The 22670-nt window shown below is 38.4% G+C and overlaps 1 protein-coding gene across 2 annotated transcripts; it reads left to right on the top strand.

Annotated features, from left to right (window-relative positions):
- The first annotated feature begins 221 nt into the window (after positions 1-221).
- Positions 222-21883, top strand: AP1AR (adaptor related protein complex 1 associated regulatory protein). Of its 2 annotated transcripts, XM_055701361.1 has the most exons (10): positions 224-3044; positions 7173-7221; positions 8839-8865; positions 9745-9770; positions 10673-10769; positions 11517-11615; positions 14011-14072; positions 15133-15206; positions 16132-16260; positions 19446-21883. In XM_055701361.1, exons 1-10 carry the CDS (start codon positions 2968-2970, stop codon positions 19709-19711), a joined length of 906 nt encoding a protein of 301 aa, XP_055557336.1. In that variant the 5' UTR covers positions 224-2967; the 3' UTR covers positions 19712-21883. The 2 variants fall into 2 exon arrangements, with proteins under 2 accessions (XP_055557346.1, XP_055557336.1); XM_055701371.1 differs by lacking the exon at positions 11517-11615 and having other exon boundaries at positions 222-3044.
- The last annotated feature ends 787 nt before the right edge of the window (positions 21884-22670 follow it).

Below are 22670 nucleotides of genomic sequence, written 5' to 3'. Positions count from 1 at the left end.
CTCTCTCCACTGCACACTGGTGACAGCAACTGATGGAGCAACCCTTGACAGCTTTTTTCTCACACTGACTTGTCTTGCTCTGGACATGGACACCAGTGGCATGGCAGGATGCGTGCAGGAGAAAGCAATCAGAAACTGCAACTACAGAAACAAAGACATTCTGTGTGGATATTCCTGAAAGGTGCTATGTTACAGATTGGGGTGGGTGGGGGGTGGGAGGGGAGGGGGTGTGTGTGCGGGAAAGAAGAGATTAAAGCAATGGAAAGGAAGTGGAGACCAGCTATGTCTGTTCCAAGGACTGCAAAGCTGCGTAACTCCTGCCCTGCCACGTTGCTACGAGAATGTCACACCCCATGGCCATCATGCACTTTTCCGCTTCTGTTTTTACCAGTCAATTCCTAGACATTTATCTTCTCAGTTTTGTGGCCTATATTTCATAGTCTAGGGTATTGTAGAAGAAATTTCTCTGAAGAAATTTATGAACACCTGTCAGGTTTAGCTACTGAAACATTTCTCTTTGGGAGAGGAGCAGTGTACACCTTGCCAAAATGCCCAATTCCCTGGAAAATAGCATCATGAAGCATCAATATTCCAATAATGCTTTCTGAAACCTTTCTCCTATTTCTCTTCAGTCATGTCGATAATGTGTCACCTTCTGTAATTCATTTCTATTTTTTTTTTTTATTTCTCCTTCATCCTTATTCCCACTTCCTATATGCAATCACTGTAATGCACCTTTCAAGGCTGACCTTACATTTCCAGGAAAAAAAATTGCAGCTCAGTTGTCATTAATTTATTATATTCCTCCCAGCTTCTGCTGCTCATCATTATTGTAGCAAGTGCCTTCTCTGGGTCCTGGCATTTGTTCAGCACTGCTAATAGATAGCTAACTTGGCAACCAATTAACTCTTCCATTGCTTAAGATACCAATTTTGGCTTGTTTAAACAAAAGGCACAAAACACAGGCTTCAAAAACTCACTCTCAGTGCAGATGGTTCTTGAATTTTATTTTAATTGTAGCAAACAATATGGGAAACCAGCCTTTCTTGTTTACGGACGGTGCCCCATCTCAATGGGATCTCTATTAATCAGAGATTCTAGCCGCCCCACTGCTGTGTGAGTAATGCTGGCTTTTACCATCAGCAACTAACTTAAAGATGACAATTCCTTTTGGCTATAGGTTGCTTTGAGGTTTGTATTTTGAGTGATCTTTATTTTTATATAGATAACGTCACTGTTAATTTCCAATGATTTGTGTCAGTGTGGTGCTGTAATTTAAAGCCACAGAGACTGAAGGTGGTGAAGAATAAATGAGGTATTTTGTTAAATCATATAGTACCCCCGCTCCAGGTATGTCTGACAGTCTGTTGGTATCTCAACAGCATTGACCAAATTCAGACTCGATAATGTGAAAGAAACCATGTTTTTTCTCTCATAATGTGATGCCTGTAGCCAATGGGGACCTTGACTCCATTCCTTTCCTCAAAAGTGTGGCTGCTGGCGATGCTTCTTCATACTGGCCTTTGGAACCCTGGAATATTTTTTTTTCTTTTAAATGCAGGCTACCATGAGCTCTTCTGATCTTCCATGACCATAGGAAAGGACATCTCCCAGGTTAATGTGAAAGGGGCAAAAGAGTTTTAAAGTCAATAGCTAGAAGAGCTTTCTTTTTCTGAGAATTAAATTGGTAGTCTTACAGTCAACACAGCCAATGAAATACTAAACCAATGAAATACTGCATAGTTTTATTTTCTAAGTACCTACAGTATAAGTTAGACATTTTCAGTATTCTGAGCTGACTGCAACTGATACAATTTGTCAGTCTGGATTCTGGATCCTTTGAATGTGGGGCAATGGCATTTCTTTTATATATTGTTTAGCTTTTCATACTAAAAAATATGTGGCTGTGCTGTGTGCCTTCCGCATCATGCTTGTCTTGCTGTAGCTCTCTGAAACATTCATCTTGAGAATGTCAATGTGGTGTCAGTTCTGATTTTTGTTTTTTATTTTGCTTGCCAGAAATTTTCAGACATCATGGTATCTGCTAGAATCACCCATCACAGTTCTTGTTGTTGCACTTCAGGAAGACAAACAGCTAGTTATTTAATATTTTTGATAATGAAGTATCCAACAACAGACAAGTCAGGGATGAAGTGGTCAGGTGCCCCAAATGATCTTTTAGGGCTGAAATTACAGCAGTGGGGTTTGGCTTTTTTACTTCAGGAACTTTTGTTCACACACAGAGTACAAGATGTTATGAACATATGCCAAGATGCAGGATTTCACATTATACCCTATTTCTCTTCATTCCACAAAATGGAGGGGAATAAAGTACATTTAGAAAGAAAAATCACACCCGTGGCATGCGGTGGTGATGAGACAGTTGATCATGAGATGTCACTGACTTCTTTCCAAGGCAGTTTTGTAGTAAACCGGCTTATTTTTTTTCACCCATCCTGTTTTCCCCGATGACAAAGCTCCATCGCTTTGGTTTGGCGCCGGGCCTTTCCTCCCCAGCTCCCACCCGCAGCAGGCAACTCAAGCCCTCACCCACCCTTTCTTCCCATAAGACAACACCTGGAGGGGAAATAAATACCTTCGGCGCTGACCCTTAAGGTGAAGAGCCTTCGAAATGCCCATGTTTGCCGCGACGCAGCACCACCCTCTCGCCGCGCCGGGCGGTTTGGCGTGGTTTGGCGCCCCCTCAGCGCCAGGGCGGGGGCGGGGCGGCCGCCGGGGGCGGGGCCAGCGCTCGGGGCATGCGGCGTCCGCCTCTGCGCAGCGGCCGCGGCCATGAGGCTGTGGGCGCGGAGCCGCCGCCCGGCGCCCGGCCCTTTGTTCCTCGGGGCCAGCGGCTGCCCGTCCTCTCCGCCCTCCTCTCTCCTCCGCCGCCCTTGATGGCAGGGGCGGTTTGAACCCGCCCGAAGGGAGGAGGAGCCGCCGTTCGCCGCCGCTGCCCAGAATGCGATGGGGAACTGCTGGGCGCAGTGGTGCTGCGGGCTCTTCTTCCGGAGGGAAGCCGGCCGGCTCCAGCGAGGCGGAGGGTAAGCAGGCAGCGCGGCTACCCCTTTCCCCTCCCCGGGGCGGGGAGGTGCTGAAGCCCGCCCGGCTCCGCCTTCCGTCTTCCCACTCCTCGGCGGGAGGTGAGGCGAGGCGGTCGGCCCCTGAGGCGGCCGGCCCTTGAGGCGGCGGCTTCGACTGCGGGACGAGGGTTGCCTTGGGGTGGGCGGGGGACTGAGGAGGCCGGGGAGCCGTGGCGCTGCCCGGTGGGGTGGGTCGGGGGGTGGGGAGGCCGGGGGGCCGTTGGGGTGCCCGGTGAGGTGGGTCGGGGGGTGAGGAGGCTGGTGGGGTGGATGAGGAGACTGGGGGGCCATTGCGGTGCCTGGTGGGGTGGGGCAGGGGGTGAGGTGGGCAACTGGCACCTCAGGCAGGGCGTGGGTACACCGGTCTGCAGGCTGTCCCTTCGCCCCCTCCCCGTAGGGCGGGCAGGTTGAAGAGGGGAGAGAGAAAGAAAACGTGTGTATAGCGTCTGCCTTGACAGCTCGAGCTGATGAAATGCCGTTGAAAGGCTGCTCGGCGTTGTGTGTTTGGAGGGTTGATGGTAACACGCTTCCAGGGATGGCTTGGGTGAACCGGCTGCGGGGATGTTCATACTCCTTTAGCCCTCTTCCAGGGTTGTTTTTCTGGAAGAAGTGGCTTAGAAGGGTTTTTCATGTCAGTTGCCCAAATCTGTGCAGGCTACCATGTTTGTGTGAAGGTGGAGAAACACCATATTTTCTGGAATATGATCAGTCAGAGGCAGAGACTGTTGGGATAAAGAGGGACTATTACAGAAGGTCAGGAGCAGAATGGTTCAAATAAACTTTCGTATATCTTGTAAATGTGTAATCTGCATTTTGTTCTGCAACAACCAGCCTATGGAAAAGTAGTGTACAAATGGGAATGATACACCACCTATACAAGAACTTGGTTTTCTTCCATATAATTACCAATATTTGATACTTACAGATCTTGCTTTGGACTGATGTATTAGGACTGAAATCATCCTAGATGGATACGCTGAGCATTTTACATGTTGCAAACTCATAGCCTTTTATTTCACATCAGCTCTAGCAGGCAAGTCTGCTTGTCCCAACCAAAGACCTTTTAGGAATATTTTTCAGAGAAATGGGGGAAAGTCCAGGACAGTGTGTGTGTATGACATCTGCTTGTATTCTTAAGACTCTCTAGCAGAGGGTATGAGAACATCTGAAATGCCTTGACAGCTGGCACTTAAATATCCATTTCTTGTGCTGTATCCTGAGAAAAATGGGTAATACTTGAAAGGTCTTTGCTTAGCATGTGTTTTTTGCTGAGTCTTCACTCATAGGATAATACCCATTTTTTTAGCAGTCGGTGGGGGAGTGAAAATTAGTCTCCAGTAACATGTACTTACCCTCTGAATTTCCTTTGGTTGTGGGGTCTCTTTGGTCTTCTATTCCACCCCCCACCCCCCGACTGCTTATAAGTCAGTTAAGAGCACTGGATAGGTGCCAGAATCCAAAAAGGCACAAGATAGTCTTGGCTATAACAGCAAATTCTAAACACATGGTTGTCTTTCTGTCTGGTCTAAAGTGACTATTACCTCTCTTTTTTTGTTTGGTTGGCTTTTTCCCCCTTGTATTCTTCTGTTCTTGTATGTTTGCAAAAAATTTGTTATCCTTTTGTATATTAAGTGGTGTTTGCCTGTCATCTGTTCTAGTACTTGGTTTTGGTGGATGTTGGATTTGGGAAGTATAGTTTGTTAGCTTCTTGCCACACCATCTCATAGTCTCCAACTTGTTTTTTTAGCAGACAGTTGCTGAAGTTAGGGGCTTATTGGCTAAAGGGAGAAATGAAGCAGCAAAACCTCCTTTAGTGTTGTATAAGTTTTTGACTTTCTGTAAAAACACAAACTTCCAGTGGTAATTTTTTATTATTTTTTTAATGAAGTGTCCTTATACTTCAGCTGAAATAGTTTTGCTCAAAGTACTACAAGCTGCAGGAATAACTAGAAAGTAGGTCATAGCTAATTTGTCGCTAAATTCAACCATAAGAATTCCTCTGGACTCCTAGAGGAGTGTTTAAAAGAAGAAAAAAACCTGAATAAACCACAAACAAACAAAAAAAGAAAAAATGAATTTAATTTGTCTCTGGGTTATTTGCTTGGTTAGTTTGGGAGGGGTTATCATGTAGCAAAACTGAAACAATGCTTTTTGTCACTGGTGTCGGAAAAGTAATTTTAATTCATGCCCTGGTTTTAATAGATTAAAAGTTCATTTTTAGTGACTTCTTTCTCACACATAGTCTGTATAAGTTGATTGGGTTTTTATAAAGTTAAAGATGATGACATGACTTTGCATAAAAGGAGAATAAAGCATATATATGTATGGAGTGCTGAAAAGTTAGTCTTTGACAGCTTTAGATCTTTGAAGATGGATCTGGCAGTTTTTAGAAAGTCTTGTGGCCTATTAGCTGAACTGTTTTCTCTAGTACCTGTCAAACCTAAAAGTTTCTCAAGCCTGTTTTAGAAGATAATGAAACACTAGGGCTTAAAAGAGGATAATAACAGCTGTAAGCATTTTAATAGGTTACTATTTTATTTCAATTGAAGTTGTTGTGTATGGGGGTGAAGTTGATGAGTCTTCCATTTCTGTTGCTAATTACCTCAGTCTTCCATAGTTGCTCTGGTAATTAGGGGCTCAAACTTTGGCACTGAACTAGGTCTACTGTTACTGAGTCCCTGTCCAGCAGATGGGAGAAAGCGTAGATCTTCCTTGAAATATTGTTGCTATTGGGCTATTTGTAATTACATTTAGTAGGCTTGCACTGCATTGTCTTAGTTTTCTGTAAGCTCACTCACTGTTCAATTCTTGCAACTAATCTGACTGCAGCTCGCGTGTTTGTAAAGTTGAGCGTGACTTAGTTAGCACGTGATGCTATAACTGAAATTATGCTTTTGTTAACAACATATAGCCCTGAAACAATTTCCTGTAACAGTTTTATTGAATTAGATTCTTAATAGTATTGGCTCCTGCACACCAAAATGTTACTATGAAATTACTTTTAAGTGTTTGTGCCACATGTCCCAGTTATACTTGCAATGTAGTGCATGAATTAAAGTGGCCTTTCATCCCTGGTTTCATAGCAATGAGTCAACTGGAAACCGTTCTGTAGTGGCAGCTGTGCACTGCAAGGTACGCTGCTGTACAGAAGGAAAGGTTGTGCAACAAGTTGCCATGGGAGACGTATCATAACTGACTTCCATAGAAAAATATTTCAGGCTTTGGCTGGTGTGTTGCTTTTAGCATAGTAGAAGTCTGTGTTCATTGCAAGTACAGAATGATCTTCTGTACAAGCATAGAGATGCCTGACGTGCTGGCTATACTCCTGATATCAGCCAGCACTTGCAACTGAAAACTCTGGTTTTTAAAATAGTTCAATGAAATGGATGTTGTACTGAAACACCAGTATACATTTGATTATTCTTTTGGGTGATAGCCAAACCTCTTCCACTGGGTAAAAAGGTATTCAGGTAACTTAATACTGTGGGTTTTTTTTTTTATAGAGGACAGTGTTAAGATGAACAATCTCACAGGAGAGACTGATATCCTGTATAAAATTACAGACTGGAAATACTGTTTTTGTAGTTGAAAAGTATTGTCGTGACCTCTTCGTAGATGTTTTTCTCTGAGGTTCAACCTTCTAGCAGTGCCTAGTGTCAAGAACAAATGTATTGATGTTGTACAAGATACTATGCTAGTAAAGAGTTAAGTGCCGTGATGAGCAACGCTGTTTTCAGGAATTGCTTGAAATAATGTCTTTCAAAAAAAATGTATTAAAGGTATTGCAGAACACTCTAAATGTCTGTAAAAGTCAAGTCCAGCATCCTGGTAAGTGATTTCTTCTCACTTCAGGGTGTTTGTTGTTTCTCCAGTTCTGTATAAGATGTTTACACAGTTTCACCTCTTTCCGCTGTGGCAGCGATGCAGAGCACAGGTTAACAAGTAAATGTGTTTAATACATGAAGATTTTATGCTTATTTTATACATACTTAACATATTTCAAAAACTATTTAAAGTTGTCGGGCTTGTTTTCCTTCTGTTGTGAATTGAAGACTATTCTGTAGTGTAATTGTAGACTTACTTTTCCAGATCAAAGTATTTTAGAACATGTTCAACAGGAGAACACTTCACTATAGAGGTGAGTGCTTCCATTTCTAGTGATTTCAAAAAAGAAAAAGTGGAAAAGCTGAAATCCTGCAATGCCTTTAACAATTTTTGCAGTTTATCTGCACTGACATACTCTGGGTTATTTCAGACTAAATGAATGCTGCACTGGGTGGCAAGATAGTGGTTCTTACAGTACCTCGGAACATTAATATGTCACCTAGCTTTAATCTATTATTTGGGAAGAAGAGAAGTATCTGTTATGTTCTGATACTCAGCACTAGAGAATTCTGAAGTCTGCCTATTGCATCTTTCATCACTGCTGTGTTGGGAGTGATTTTTCTGTTGGTATAAGTACAGGACATCTAGTCATGAGTCTGACTTCACAAAAAGCTAGAATCTGATGAGGTTACTTTATAGTTAGTGATGTGTGTAGTCCACCTTGCTCACTACAGCAGTACATTCTTGTCCACCAAATACCCTTTTTGCCAAGGGTAGTGTAAGGTTAATTTGTGTAAGTTAAGATTCTCAGAATAACCTGGTTTACTTTTTTTGAGTGTTCCTTATGGTCTAAATGTCCTAGACTGTTCAGATTGCCCCTGTTACTGAGAATAACTTTAATAACTGTAATCACTGCTTTGGCTTTCAAGAAAGGGGGCAGATGTATATGGTAGGGGTGATATATTTTTTTTTACCTTTTTTTTTTTTTAGTGCACAACTTCCAGTTGTGTGGTATCTCCACAGCAGAAATATATGGTAGGGGAAATAAGGTTCTGTCCTCCTCCCAGATTGTTATTCATATTCTGCTTACAGCAATTAGTCGATAAGAAGTCTTGCTGTAGGTACTGACCTCCATGTTTGATGTATTTGCTACATGGAAGGTGTGTATTCAGTGAAAATAGTACAGAGAATTTCCATTTCCTTTGGGTTTTTTGTGATAGTTGAACTTCTGCTGGATGAGTTTGTGCCGCTTAGAATGCTCCATGTATTCTTACCCAGTTTGCATTGCTTTTGGCTTCCTATCATTAAGCTTTACATTGCCTTTATTGACCTTTAGTTTCTTATGTGCAGAGCTGGGAGGGGGGGTGGTTGTTGCTTGCTTTTTTTAGAATTCTGTGTAGAAAGTAACTCCATGTTTTCTGTAAGTTAAATACATCTTCAAAAACTCCTTAAGCATCATGATTGCTGTGTGAGGTAGAGGTTACAGGCACTATAACCCTTATATCTTCTATAGTTTTAAATTAAGTGGGTGCTTTGGTGTATGTCAGAGCCATACCATTGCTTCCACTGCTTGTATTATAATGCTTCAGATATGCAGAACTATTAGCAATCTCAGAAGCTAGTAAGATTTCATTTTTATTAGGGCCGTCACGTAAGTTGTAGTGAAATACATTAGTTTTTTACTTTTGACTCTTCTGCTTTTAGGGCAATGTAATGTTTAAGAAAAACTTTGGTAAGAAGATAGATCCTACTATAAAAGTAATACTGTCTCTAAAAGTAGGGGCCTTCATTAATGGTATTACAGTCCCAGTGGTGTTGTTGCAGTAGTGCTTTTACAAGGCAGATTAAATATGAAAATTGTATTTGCTGTATGTGTTTAGTGACTTGTTATATTGAATTATAAAGATTGTTTACTACTTTTTCTTTGCAGTTTGAGAACCTAGTGGAAAGTGATGAGGTAAGTACCTGGATTATAATGTGAAACCTGCTAGTACAACCCTTAAAAATGGTTGCAAGACCAGTATCTTCCTCCCACTATGTTACAGACTTAAATCACAGGGTTTTTTTTAATTTTAAGTTTTGCTTGGTCTAAGAATGAGTATTTAACACTTTGGGAGAGATGAAGACCTAAGAGAAGAGAAAACTACTTGGGGAGAGTATGGGAAGTAATCATTTCAGGAAGACAGCACTATGGACATTAGGAAGGCAAAAAGGAAAGAAGAAAAAGATGGGTGGTGGAAAATGTGTGTGTGGGGGGAAGACTTGAAGGAGAACTTGCTCCTGGTGTAACTCTTACATAGGATACAACAAATGCTCTCTGTTTGAAAACATTAATGGACCTGGGTTGCTTCGCTAAGGAAAGTTTTGGGAGTCCTCTGCCATTACAATTATGGGTAAACTGGCTGAATAGTACTTCAGAAAAATAGAAGTTGGCCTTAAAACTTTAGTCTTACAGATTTAATACAGGTTGATAAGGGGAGGACACCCCCCACGTTTTCAGTACGCTGCCCTGTATTTAAAAAATATGAGAACTAATAGTTTGATTCCTGAAATACACTGCTGGAATATTTATTTTTGGTTTGAAGTACTTATTTGTTTTAGTGACTCAGCCACAGTTGACTGCGTAACAAGATTTTTTTGAAATTCCAAGTTAAAACAAGCGATTTCCCCGTCCCTCCCTGCTCCCACCCCCAATTGTAAAACCAATATATGGGAGAAACTATTATTTCATATTGGTTTTTTCCCCCCATCTTAAGATTGACTTGACTGCTGAGATTCTCAAACACTGACTCGTTTTTTTGTTGTTTTTGTTTTTGGTTTTTTTTAAATTTAACAGGGGGATAGCCCAGGAAGCAGTCACAGGTAAGACTTCGAAATTCAGGACCTCTTCTTAGCTCTGTTCTCTCACTGTGACTTAAACTTTTCAGAGTTCCTGTCAAAACCCTCTCTGTCTTATTAGTCATCACGTACATGGGAAGAGTAGATGTCAAACTAACCTTCATGCTTAACCACATCAAAACAGTTTAGATGATAATGCACCATGCAAAAACTATATATGACACTTAAGACTCTTTGCAACATACTGTTTTTATTCTTGTTTCCAGAGTCTGTATTTAAAGTTACACAGGGTGTTAGTGCTACAACACCAGTGAATTTTTTGTGAACGTGTTAGCATTTATGTAAGCAGTAGAAACCTGGAGGCCTGCTCTATAGGAAACATACGAAGGCACCAAAGTGTACGTGTTGCTTGTCTAATTCTAGACATTTTGCATTATGTAAGTTTGACAGTTCCCAAAATGATGTTCCCTGTGAATGGTTCAAAAGAAGTGATATAGCAAACATTATAATAATGCTTTTGCAGTCTTGCTTGTTAGATACATATAAGTAGACATAAAGTAGATGACAGATGAAAGGGGAACAATTTACAATTAGGGGATTAAAAAGAAGTAAAAGAAAGTGAGATTTACACTGCAATGATATCAACTGTTCTATTGCAAGTAGTTCTGTTAGCAAATAATGTTTTGAAAATATACTTTATAGAAAGAGACAAAAAATGCTTTGTAAGAGTAAGGAGAGACAGTGTTGTCTTGAGTAAACTGGAACTTTGGAACTCTGTTCTTGGGAGGAGCTGGCCAAAAGCACCCCTTGTTGAATTTGCATTAAAGAGCCAGTCAAGAAAGACTGTATGGATATGTTTGTGCAACTTAAGGTTGTCATGCGTAAATAATAGATGGAGTGTTTTTGTGTTTCCCCCATACTTTTAGACCTCTGACTGAGGAAGAAATTGCTGACTTGAAAGACAGACATTATGACTCCATTGCTGAAAAGCAGAGAGCTGTTGATTTGAAACTTCAGTCAGAGGTAAGCAGTCACGATTGGATAGCTTTTCTGTTAAAGTAGTTTAGATCTCAATTACGAACGCAAGGAGATTCCATTTGCTTGAACGAAACAGTTGGAGTTCATCGGTATTTTTCAGTCTGCAAGATACACAAAGAGATTGCTGCGCAACTTAAGTTTGTATCTGAGATTGCTTCTTTTTAAATAGCCTCATAGTAAAAAATTGAGTGAATAGGCTGGCTTTCAAACTTGAGATCTGATAAATTGGAATTTTTTGTCAAAGACAAAATGGGGAGTATACTTGATTCAGCTTTACTTGTGCGCAGTTTTTTCCAGAGCTTTTCTTAAGAAAAAAAGCCCATAATTTGTCATTTTTAGTGCGTGTCAGCAGTTAATGGAATACTATGTGGAATACAATGTAGAAATTGAGAATGATTTTCAATAAAGTACCAATGAAATATGCAACTGAAAAGATTTAAGTCTTTCACTGTGCAGTTCATAATAAAATGCAACATGCATTTAAAGGGATTCGCTAGTAATGATGTTTATTCAATAGGGTAATGTTTAATTACCTACATTTATTGGGGTGTTTGGTGGGGGGGGAAGCTGTTAGATTCAGTTAATGAGGAAAAATGTTTTAGCTATAGTCTATTTTATTTTACTTTTATTTTCTAGTAGCTCTTCTTTTGTTTTATTGAACTTACGGCTTTATTCATAGGAAGATAGATAGGTTCTGCTTTTGTTAACCATTACTGTTTTGTTCATATACAGTTAGCCTTACAAGAGGAGAAGTTAAGAATAGAAGAGGAGGCTTTATATGCTGCACAACGTGAAGCAGCCAGGGCAGCAAAGCAGAAAAAGCTCTTGGAGGTGAGGGGAAAAAGACCCCAATATATATCAGAGCTTCTGTTCTGTTTCTATGTATGCAGACTTTCCTAATATCCTTTACATCTCAGGAAATGTAATGAGGAAATTGCTTTGGCTTGTAAATTCTAGCAGAGAAAGAAATACACAATTTTAAACTACAGCTGACTGGAGCAGCTGAAAATCGTCAGAATTGTTTGAAACTGCTTATGTCACCAAGTATAGATTTTGAATGAGATGTATAATTTTCATCTATAATTAGCTTGACAGACTTCTTACATTATATAGTAGTTACCGATCTTTAATAGAAAGTGATCTGTGATGGGTTTCTAGTACCCACCCCCCCGAAATTAAGCACACTTTATGGCATTATGTAGATTTGTACAATGTACTTAATATATTTGTGCACTTAATTGTTCCTTATGTCTGTGGTTTGTGTTAACATGAAGATATGTATTTCCAAGTCATCTGAATTTGTTGACCCGGCTTTGAGCAGGAGGTTGGACTAGATGACCTTTTGAGGTCCCTTCCAACCTGAGTTGTTCTATCACTTTGTGATTTGTATGTGTAGTAGCCAAAGTCTAGTAATGACTTAACAGCAGTCTTTTTTTAATAACTCTGTGCCTACTTTCAGATGTCTGGTGTCCATTCTTTTGGAGCTTGGTTGAGCAAAACAAAAGCCACATTATGTTTTCCTGCTTTTTTGAAAACTGATGCTGTTCTGTATCCCGATAACGTTTGTTACTCATGGTTTGCATCTTGCAGTTTGAAGAGTTACATATCCGTGCATTTAATATTTTTGCCATCTTAATAAGCTATTAAAGCATGTGTTTTCACAACATCGACAAATTTCAGGTTGCCAAAGTGTGTATGTTAAAAAGAACATTTTCACTTTGTGCTATCTGTTCATCTGTAATGTGTGTGGCTGCAGTTGTAACGTGTTCAAGGAAATAGTCCACTAGGCATGTGATGTGTGTTGTGTTTGATTAGAAACAAATTTTCAGAAGTTAGGTTTTAGACAAATTGAAAAAGTCTGAAATCTACAATAAGTATAGGGGAGATGTTTAACCCTAATGTATTGTCTATGTTCAGAAGAGTGAATTGAAAATTGTTATTTCCAGCCTGATAGTAATGAGTGAGTGTTCATCTAACACTTGTTGTGAAGTATAGGTCTCATTTCACATTCTTCTTTCTATTCTCTTGTCGTTTGTTATGGGAGGGTTAATACTTTCTGATGGTTTTTGCCTGTAGCTTTTTTTTTAACACTTCTGGTCTATATGGAGTCAGCAGAAGTATTGTTTTATGGCGTTAACTGTTTTTTTTAGAAGTTCTGTGCAAGAAATGCTATTTTTCTTGTCCTTCAGTATTTTTAATCTGCACCTCTTTTAGTCGGGACCTAAGATAGAATGCGTTATAGAGATTTTAATTTCCTCCTCCCTTAAAATTAGTACCACTTACCTTCTTTACAAACAACTCCCCCCAAACCCCACAAAGATTATAAGGATTTCTAAGGGTGTGCTTTTTTTTATAGATACAGATCAAGCATTTAGCCTTTCTAAATAAACTAAAGCCTTTTTTGAATACACAGCTCACCTCTTTGCTGTTTGTGGGCAGAAGTCTTCTAAACGAGAAAAAATGGCTTTTCCATGGGAAGTATGGCATCCCTTTAAAACTAATTTGGCTTGCTAATGTTGCCCTACTAAATGTCAGGGTTTGTAAGAGAAGAGAATTTTAAAATGTGTATCCTGGAACCTACAGTGTTAAATATTTGTATGTGACCTGGCAAAATAGGTAGATAATTGAAATTGGTTATTATGTGGGTATATGAATCTTAAAAGAAAATTGTTGCATGTGTCAGTAATTGAATTTTACAGACTTGTTAACTATATTGGTACCAAATTTCTGTCTCTTTCTCCCTGCATACTTAAGTCTTCTTGCCTACAACCACTGTTACGTGGTATTTCTTTTACTTCTACGCTTCCCATTTCCTTATTGATTGCAATCTGCTTATTCTGATACTTATATAAATATCAGAGATGGAAAATGTGCCAAGAAACGGAGCCATCATCATCTTGGGATTAAAAAATACTAGCTTATCTGATGCATTTTTCTCACCAGCAAAGAGAGATTCTTAGATGAAGTTAAAGTTGACAGTAAAAAACTCTGGCTTATTTCCCCCTGCTTTTCTTTTGCAGGGACAGATCTGTTAAGACTGAGAATAGACTTTTCAGAAAATACAGTAGCTAGATACTAAAATGAACTGGTTCATTTTTATCTTAGTCTTTGTCATAATCAGGACAACACTCTTTCTAATGTCTCAGTTAAGGGAATGCTGGTGTACTGAGTGTATTGCTCTGAGTGATTGCATTCAGCTTTTTCAACAGTTTGCTTCTTTCCATAGCAACGTAGACAGCAAAGGATAACACAGAGAGCGCATGCTGCTAATAATGGAGAACATCAGAGGTAAGACACAATTTTATTAGTGATTATCGAAGACTGACTGTTTTTACTCCTATTCCTCATTCCCCCACACACCCCCCCAAAAAAATTCCACATTCTCCAAATGTAACATTGGCAGTATTTCTAAATTAGAGCTGTTATCATTTGTTGCAGTTTTTTCCACACCAAATAGTTACTGAATGCGAGCTGGTTACTGTTAATCTGCGAAATGAGAGGCTAGATTGCATTCATTCTGGTTTTCACTGTGGTTATTAGACTGATGCATACAAAACTGAACATACTGTCAGCTACTAAAGTATATACACATACACAATCTAGTGGTTTTGTATTAAAAAGATTTCTATATATAAAATCTCAACTAATATAAAAATATTTTTATTATTCGGAACCCTGTTTGAAATGCCCAGTAAAATACACACTAATCAAATGTGGAATTGAATGTTTATATAGTCTGCCTGTTTATTAATATTATTAATTTAATTCTCTTCAATCCCATGTTCTGTGTTCAGTGTTTGGGGGGAAGAAACACCTCACACACACACACACACAAAAAAAAATCCTATGGAATGGTATTTGAGTTTAGAGAAGGGTCTAAAATCAAACACCTATTTTTGAATGGAGGAGAAGTGGAATAGGAAGAATTTTCAGTTAGGGAAGTACAGATAGAAAAGGAGCTGTGAAAACTGAGGTTTTATGGTATGAGTAGGAACTAGCCATATTTTAGAAATGAAGGACTGCAGTAGCAGGATTTGAATTCTTAGTTAAAAAAGGAATTGAAATGAAGGAGGCATTTTATAAAGTGAAAAAGTATGAAGGGAAGAGTTGTTTTGTTACAGAAGTTCATTAATCTCTTAACTGAAAATATTACTAAAAATTGAGCAGCTCAGACTGGGAGAGGAGGTGAGTAGGAATGCAAAGGCATTTTGTAGATAATTTCATAAAAGCTTTAAGTTTACGATTTATGTGCTTTGTAGCATAAAACTGGGGGGCATGTGGATTAATGTATCTTTTATGGCATCCCTAGGGGTTTATAATGCTAAAAAAACATGCATTGTTCTTACAGCTCTGTGGCAGAGGAAGATTTTGATTCTTTCTTAAGAAATACAAAATTCCATTATGAAGCTTTCCGAAGTAGTAGTAAGTCTTTCTTTTCTTATGCATGTCTTTAAAGGTTAAGTGAGTCTGAGGAGCACAGGGTGCTTTTTTTCTAGGTGAACATTATTTATTTATTTTTATATATATACATACTTACATATATAGAATGTGTATATGTATATTTGTATTAAAAAATCTCATAGAAACTTCTTTTTCTCTCTAATACCTGATGCTTCAACTGTTTGAATGGCTGTAGCACAAGTTGCATATGCTGTGTTTTTCCAGTTGTCAAAAGCAAGTTCTGTAAGCAAATAAGTCCTGTGCATGGATTTTATTTTACTTACGTTTTCCAGCCATCTTTGTGCAGGCAATGTCAATGCTGTGAACTTTTCTTGTAAAACCACACTGTGTATCAAAGATGTGAATGCATGTATATAGTTTTTTGAAATAGTCTCAGCAAAATAATTAGTCATACTAATGTTTAATTTTTTTCTAATGAAGTGCAAGAGAGGATACTAACAGTTTAGAGAAAAATAATTTTAAACATATATCCCTAGGGAATTTGTGACAGTATGTGATAGTCACTGAGAAGCTGGAGGGCTGATGGTAATTCTTGGGAAACACTGCCTGTAACTTGGTGGTTTTTGAGGGGGAGGTTTGGTGTTTGGTTTGTGTTTGTTGTTTTTTCTTTTAAGTCTTCACATAAGTCCAGCTCACAGCTTATTAAATTGCCCTATAGTTTTCATTAGGCAGTATTGCTAAATGTCCTCTTGTAATATCTTAGTGATGTTGACTATTAAAAAGCTGCTGTATGCTCTTTGAAGTGATGGATGGGGTGCTTTTCCAAATGTTCCTGAGGCTTGAAGGCCACAAAGCACAAAAAAACTTTTGAAAGTTTAGTTTTTCATATTGAACCTTAAATTCAAGTATGTTTAAAAATTAAAAAAAAAAAAATTTTTATATGTAGGACTTTCATCTGATGCTACAGTGCTGACGCCCAACACAGAAAGCAGTTGTGACTTAATGACCAAAACAAAATCTATGAGTGGAAATGATGACAGCACTTCATTAGATTTAGAGTGGGAAGATGAAGAAGGTATTTATGTTACCATTCAGTTTCATTCTTAATTTACAAGTTTAAAAGGCTGACTGTTCTAATTATGTCAATTTGTAGTTTGCAAAAGGGAAGGTGTATTAAAACTTAATTCTGATGCAATTTCTGTTAAATATGTAATGCTTAAATTGTAAATTACTTTTACCTAGAAAATTGCATATTTTGATAAATGTGGTTATCTAATAATTGAATTAATTTCCTTGGATCCTTCAGTAAACTGTCTTTTCCTGCATTTTGAGGAACTGACTTGTAAACTCACAACTAATCGTAAAGAAATGCTGCCCTCTTGTGAGCCAGTAGCAGAAGGAACAGCTTGTTCTTTGTTTTAAATGTGGAAGCTGGTCAGGAGTAAAGTATTTTGGGAAGTATTGTTTCTTTAAACCCTAATTACTTTTATTGTAACTTCTACGGGAAACTTAGGTCTGTTCCAGATGAGTATCCCAGCTATTCTGGTTGCTGCTGCTGTTTGTTGTAGATCTTTTCTGTTCTCTTTAGTAAATCAGCAAAAGCTCTTGTCTTAGTTTCAAAAGAAATGAAAAAATCTGAGACCTTGACTCTTGAAAAGCTCATAAAAATAACCCAGAATTTCTTTTAGCCAATACATAGCAAATATTTTTTTTTTCTTTAGTAGGCTGGCTTTTGACAATCTGTGTGCACTTTAAAAGTTCAGCACTGTCAAGAGCACTAAAATGTTTAATTCAGAAACTTGTTGTGAAATACTTAACTTTGACAGGTTTACCCAGAAATACCCAGCATCTTTTTTTAGCTAGGGTGTGCAAGAGCTATTAGTGTTCTAGAGGAACTGAAGCTAGGGCAGGGTCACGTATGTTGAAGTGCACTGGATTTTATGTTTAGAGCAATTAGCACCAGTGCAGAACAGCCTTCTGGGAACTCTATTCTACGCCATGCTTAAGAAATGCAACAATTGCATTCTTTGCTTTTTTTTTACAGATTGAATTGTTCTTCCACTCTTAGGTGTTAGCTTAAGTTACTTTCTAAGTAACTATTGAAAACCAGATGAGAGCAAGGTTCAGTCTTTACCAGGCATACCTGCATGCAAAAGTATCTTGTTTGTTTGACAGGTTGAGGGTCTTGTTACATATGGTCTTGTATTATCCTCACTGTTGGGAAATTTAATTCTGTATATAGAATTAACAATCTGATGTTTGCTCTTCATTGTTCTCTTATCACTGTCACACTGTAAGTATTTATCTAGTTTAGAGGTAACTGAATAGTAAGTGCTGAGAAGTGCCAAAAACTGCCTAAAACCAGAACAACATTACTGCATTGCTCCATTTCGGATTCCTACTAGCCTGTGCTCTACAGAGTAATTATTTTTGAGAGCTAGTCGTTGTGATGGTAGCGCATCTCTTCTGCTCAAGATTTGAGGTTACTAGGAAGAAGAGATGGTGTGATAACCCATGGAGGATTGCGTATGCTTGAGAAAGTGACTTGTTTTCATGGCTGCAAAGGAAGGAATGTGGTTACTTGAAAGAAGCACTAGTCAATATTGCAAGGACTTTGAGTAGTTTTTAGCATGTTCTTGGTAGATCTTAAGTTTATTACAGCCATCTCCCTGAAGGGGTTGACTGCTTGCTGGGGATAAGAAGTTTAGTTACTGTGTGTGCTGTCAAAATCTACTGTGGAGACTGGACAGATCCAAAAAAGTAAGTGTGTGTGTGTGTTTGGTGAACTGGGATATTAATTTATGGTCTAGTCACACATTTTTATTGTTAATAGACAAAGTTGTATGGGGGCTGAACACAGAGTAGAGAAGGACCAGTGTTTTGAAAGGATATTAGCCTTTAAAAAAACAACTCAGAATAGTAACAAAAGATGACATTGCTTGACTGAAAAGTTGCTGGATTAGGAGGTTCTGAACAGGGAATAATGCCTAGATCTTGAATTAGGCATGATTATGTACTACTAATAGTAGTATATAATGGCTGTGTAATGGTAGTACTGAAATGGGGTTGTGGACTGGAGCAGTCTGAGCACAGCAGATGCCTAGTTTGTGCCCTGCAATGCTATAGTTTTATAAAGAGCATTATACAGAAAGACAAAGGTTGTGAAGAGAAACTGGAAACAGTAACTTTCCTGGATTAAACAGATTTTTTTTTTATACAGTGATTCTATTTTCATTCTTTGGTGTCACGTTCAAGTAATAGACAAGGGCCTTGTAGCACTAATATTGTATTGGTGTTTTCAGCAGTGTATCTTGAGATGGGCAGCAGCTTCAAGTGAGCCGTTGGTACCAAAGGAATAATTCTGTTGAAAATCGTGATGTTTTGAAAGGTCCATGAACCATTAACATACAATCTATCAATTGAGTCTGAGGAAGGGAACAATTTACCTTTTAAGTATTTTTTTCCTGTGAAGCCTCCCCCCTACAAGAGTTGTGTGTTTCATTTGTAATATGTAACTTTTTAATTATAATTAACTAGTTAGCTAGTTCTCCAAGTTTAGAAGGGGAGTTTATTTAAGAATGTACAAGGAGTCCAGTGAATAAGAAGAGTATTGTAAATCCTCTCCTTTAGCCTTTCCAGTGGCGTGGGAGGGTTTTGATACACCATGAGAAAGTCTGATTACTGACAAAATAAATGGCATCTCTGCTGTTGTGCAGTTTTCTGACCCGTATTTTGCCTTATTTTGTGTGAAATGAATGACGCCTTTTTGAAATAAACTAAAGACCTTTCCTAAACAAATGCACCCAATATCTAGCTAAATTTTAGCTGCTGTTTAAAATGTTTCACGTGCTTGTCAGTAAGTTACAGGAATGTTGCAGGATTGTCCAGACATTTAGCTTTTCTGGAAGTAGCACAGTACCAAAAATCTTCCGCTATTTACGTGCCCATAATGTAGGGCAGCAGGCTGCATATATAGGAGAAATAAACACTGCTAGTAAGTTGTTTCACTAGGTTGTCTTCATTAGAACTCTGTAAAACATCATCACTGTCTGTTGTGTTCATCTGGGCCAAAACTGACTGCAAAGTATGTATTTCATGTGAACAGCAGCACCAGAGAAAGTACGGTGATGCTCAGGAGTGGAATTACGAGAGTCTTGATCTCTAAAGGATTCTTGCTGTTTCTTCTGATGTTCTAACACAAACGTGAAGGTACTTCCCTCAAAATTACGTCTGTCCTTAAAAACATGTCTTAAATCACAGGCATAAACAGATTGATTCCAATGAGAGAACGCTCCAAAACAGAAGAAGATATACTGCGGGCGGCACTGAAATGTAATAGCAAGAAGACGGGAAGTAATCCAGCTTCAGCCTCTGACGATTCTAATGGATTGGAGTGGGAGAATGACTTTGTTAGTGCTGAAATGGATGACAATGGCAATTCAGAATATGCCGGATTTGTAAATCCTGTACTAGATTTGTCTGCATCAGATGTAAGGATATCCGATTCTGATCGTCAAGACAGATAGTGAAACTGTGTGGCCCTTGTTTATGACCAAATGTTGGAAAGTGAAATAGAATGTACAAAGCCAATTTGCTCTTTTATAATGTTGGTTCCCTTTTTCTTATTAATTGATCAGCAAGGAATGGGAATGACTTGCTCTCTGAATTAATTCAGAATTAAGTGCAATTTTATTGTCTACCTTCTAAACTTTTATGAAAACTGGGGTGATTTTATTGTGTATATTTCTGGGTATCTGGATTTAATATAAAGTTATCTGCACTAATTTAAGCTTCATAGCTTGACATGTCTATATTTTAATGAGCTTTTTTTTTTTCCTGGATGATGTTTCTACTGGTTTTGTTTTTAAAATTCATCACTGGCCTAACGTTTATCTCAGAAACAGTCTTATACAATTTATCTAATACTTGAATATAGGAAAATAATTTTAAAAAAACTTCATTTCTGATATGTGCTTTTTGACTCATTCTGTGGCTATTTAGAGGGTGTACTTAGCCAGCTGCAAAACAAATTTCATACATGGTAAATTGCACGTTTTCCCTGTCTAGTTTACAGTCTTCCTAGTTTTGTGTTGTCCTTTTTGTTTGTTTTTATTGCTTTATGCTAAGCACAGTTAACCTCAACAAACAGTACAAATCATCAGGTTAGGTAAGATGTCTTGTTTAACATGCCAGACTTAGTAAGTGTGTGCTATATAGAAAACCAACTATAAAGATTTTTTTATGTGTCAAACTCTAATTTTTAACCAGTATCTAGTGGAGAACTGGGAGGACCAAAGTCTTGATTTCTCTGCCCCCCCCCCCAGACAGACCAACATCTGTTACTACACGGTCCTTAAAATTCTTTAGTTGTGGAAAACTTAAGATTCAACTTAACTGGAACAATTACTGAAAAGAACATTCTCTGAGCAAGCTGGGGGAGGGATGATTGCTCTGCTGTTGGGGTGGGAAGAACAAGTACCTAAAGACTGAATTTCTATATCTGCATTTTTAAAAGGAAAAAAAAAAAAGTTCAGGTTACAAAACAGTGTGTTTTAGTGCTCTAGCTTTCCTGTGCCTCTAAACTGGATGGGTAATACTGCTAATACAAACTGAAATTCAAGGAGGTGTTCAGTTACTACAGATCTGGTGTAATGTATTGTGTGGTCTCCCCCGATACTTAATGTAAGTTATACTTCAAAAAGAAAAAAAAGGGAAAAAAGCTCATTGAAGAGAATGTGCAAAACACTTGTAGATCTCAAGCTTTCCCCAAAGTTTCAGTAAAGCCATGCTACTCTACTGTTATTTTGTGTAGCCGTCTTGTTTTTCCTTGAACAAAGGGGCAAGGGCTCTAACTTCATTGTGGAGTAGAAGCAACATGCTGTGTTAAGCAGTAAATATGCATCATTGGAAGACCAGGTCTTCCAATTTGTCAGTGAAAGCTGTGTCGCTGTTTTAGATCATCTGAGCCTATGTATAATATTAGGGTCACTAGAGTGTGGTCCTTTTCATGATAACTTGAACAAAAATACTGCACACTTGGATTAAGTATGTACAAATATTAACACTACTGAACAGCTAAATCTTGTTGATAACATTCCATTTAATTTAAACCATAGCTATGTCATTGAAAATATTTTAATGTAATTATCTACATTTGCAATGCCTGTAATCTTTAAAAATTTGTACACATCAAATGTATATTTTTGGTTTGGCATAAGCTACTACTGTGTAACTTCTCCTGAACATTTATTTGTATAATATATTCCTATGGAAACAAAGGCAACTTTCTCAACATGTAAATAACAAGTTTTTTACCTGCTGAAACCATAACTTTACCCTGCAGTAGTCACTACTTTTCCTGACGAGTGAACATGACGTTTATTTGTCCTGACCATGCTTGGAGGAAGTAAACTAGCTGATATTCCTGCTTGTAGAATGGACAAGCACTTGGGAAAAAGGAAGCTAGCTCCAGCTGAAGGCTTTTACCGTGATGAGCATGTTCTGTAGCCATGGTTAATAGCATTCCGCTTTTCAAGAGTTCAGTGCACCACCACACTGAGCGACTTGAGAAATTTTGGTCAATATTTGTGGAAATCTAAGAAACTGAAAGATTATACACATGTGAAAGAATTCAACAGTACTGGAAAATACGTATCTGTATAAATTTAGAAGTCATTAAAATTTTCAGTCAGTCTTAAGTTTTTGGCAGTTTAATCTGTTGCTGGTTTTGTGGCTGCTGTGCCATACATAGTGAAAGCAGCGTGTAAAGTTGAATTGTTAGAACATGACACAAAATTACCTATGTGTCAGCTAACTAAGGAAGATTTTAATAAATAATTAGCTGTGTCTTTAACTACTGAATTCCATAGCATCCCTTCTTGAGACCTGTCTACACAAGCTATGATAATGGAGGACTTGAGGAACTTGGAGCATGGAGCCCTTCTTCCATCAGTAATGAGTAGCTGTACCCTCTTACTTAAAGGTAAGATAATCTTCCTTGCGTAATGTGAAGATGGAAACTGCTCTCAGTCTGAGCTAGTGCCTAGCTGATTGTGCCTGTATATAGGAAATACAGTGTTTGTAACAAGAAACTATTATTTTTATATTCCAGGGAAGTGTTGTACTAAGTTGTTAACCTACCAGTTATACGTGTTTCTATGCTAAAGTTGAGCCACTGTCGAATAGAGATCATTTGATGTGACTATTTGGGCAATCTGGTCAGTTACTTGGTTAAGTATGAAATTGGTGTTTCAGCATTGTCTTCTAGTATTTCACTGTTGAGAGTACTAGGACAGCTAAGCCAAGCAAAAGCTTACAAAAAATGTTAGCTGCCTTTGTGTGTGTAGTATTTCTCACAATTAAGTTAGCAGTATATACTAACGGCAGCCTCAGGGTGGGTGGAGGTGGAAGCAGAATCTGTTTCTGGTGAACAAAGTATGCTCTAGTATGCCTGTACTGAAAGAATATCTTCAGTCGAGCTAATTT

Source organism: Falco cherrug, chromosome 1 (genome assembly GCF_023634085.1).
Source record: "Falco cherrug isolate bFalChe1 chromosome 1, bFalChe1.pri, whole genome shotgun sequence".
NCBI classification, from domain to species: Eukaryota; Metazoa; Chordata; class Aves; order Falconiformes; family Falconidae; genus Falco; species Falco cherrug.
Note: the sequence above shows the minus strand (reverse complement) of the source record. Positions and strands in the feature narration are given on the sequence as shown.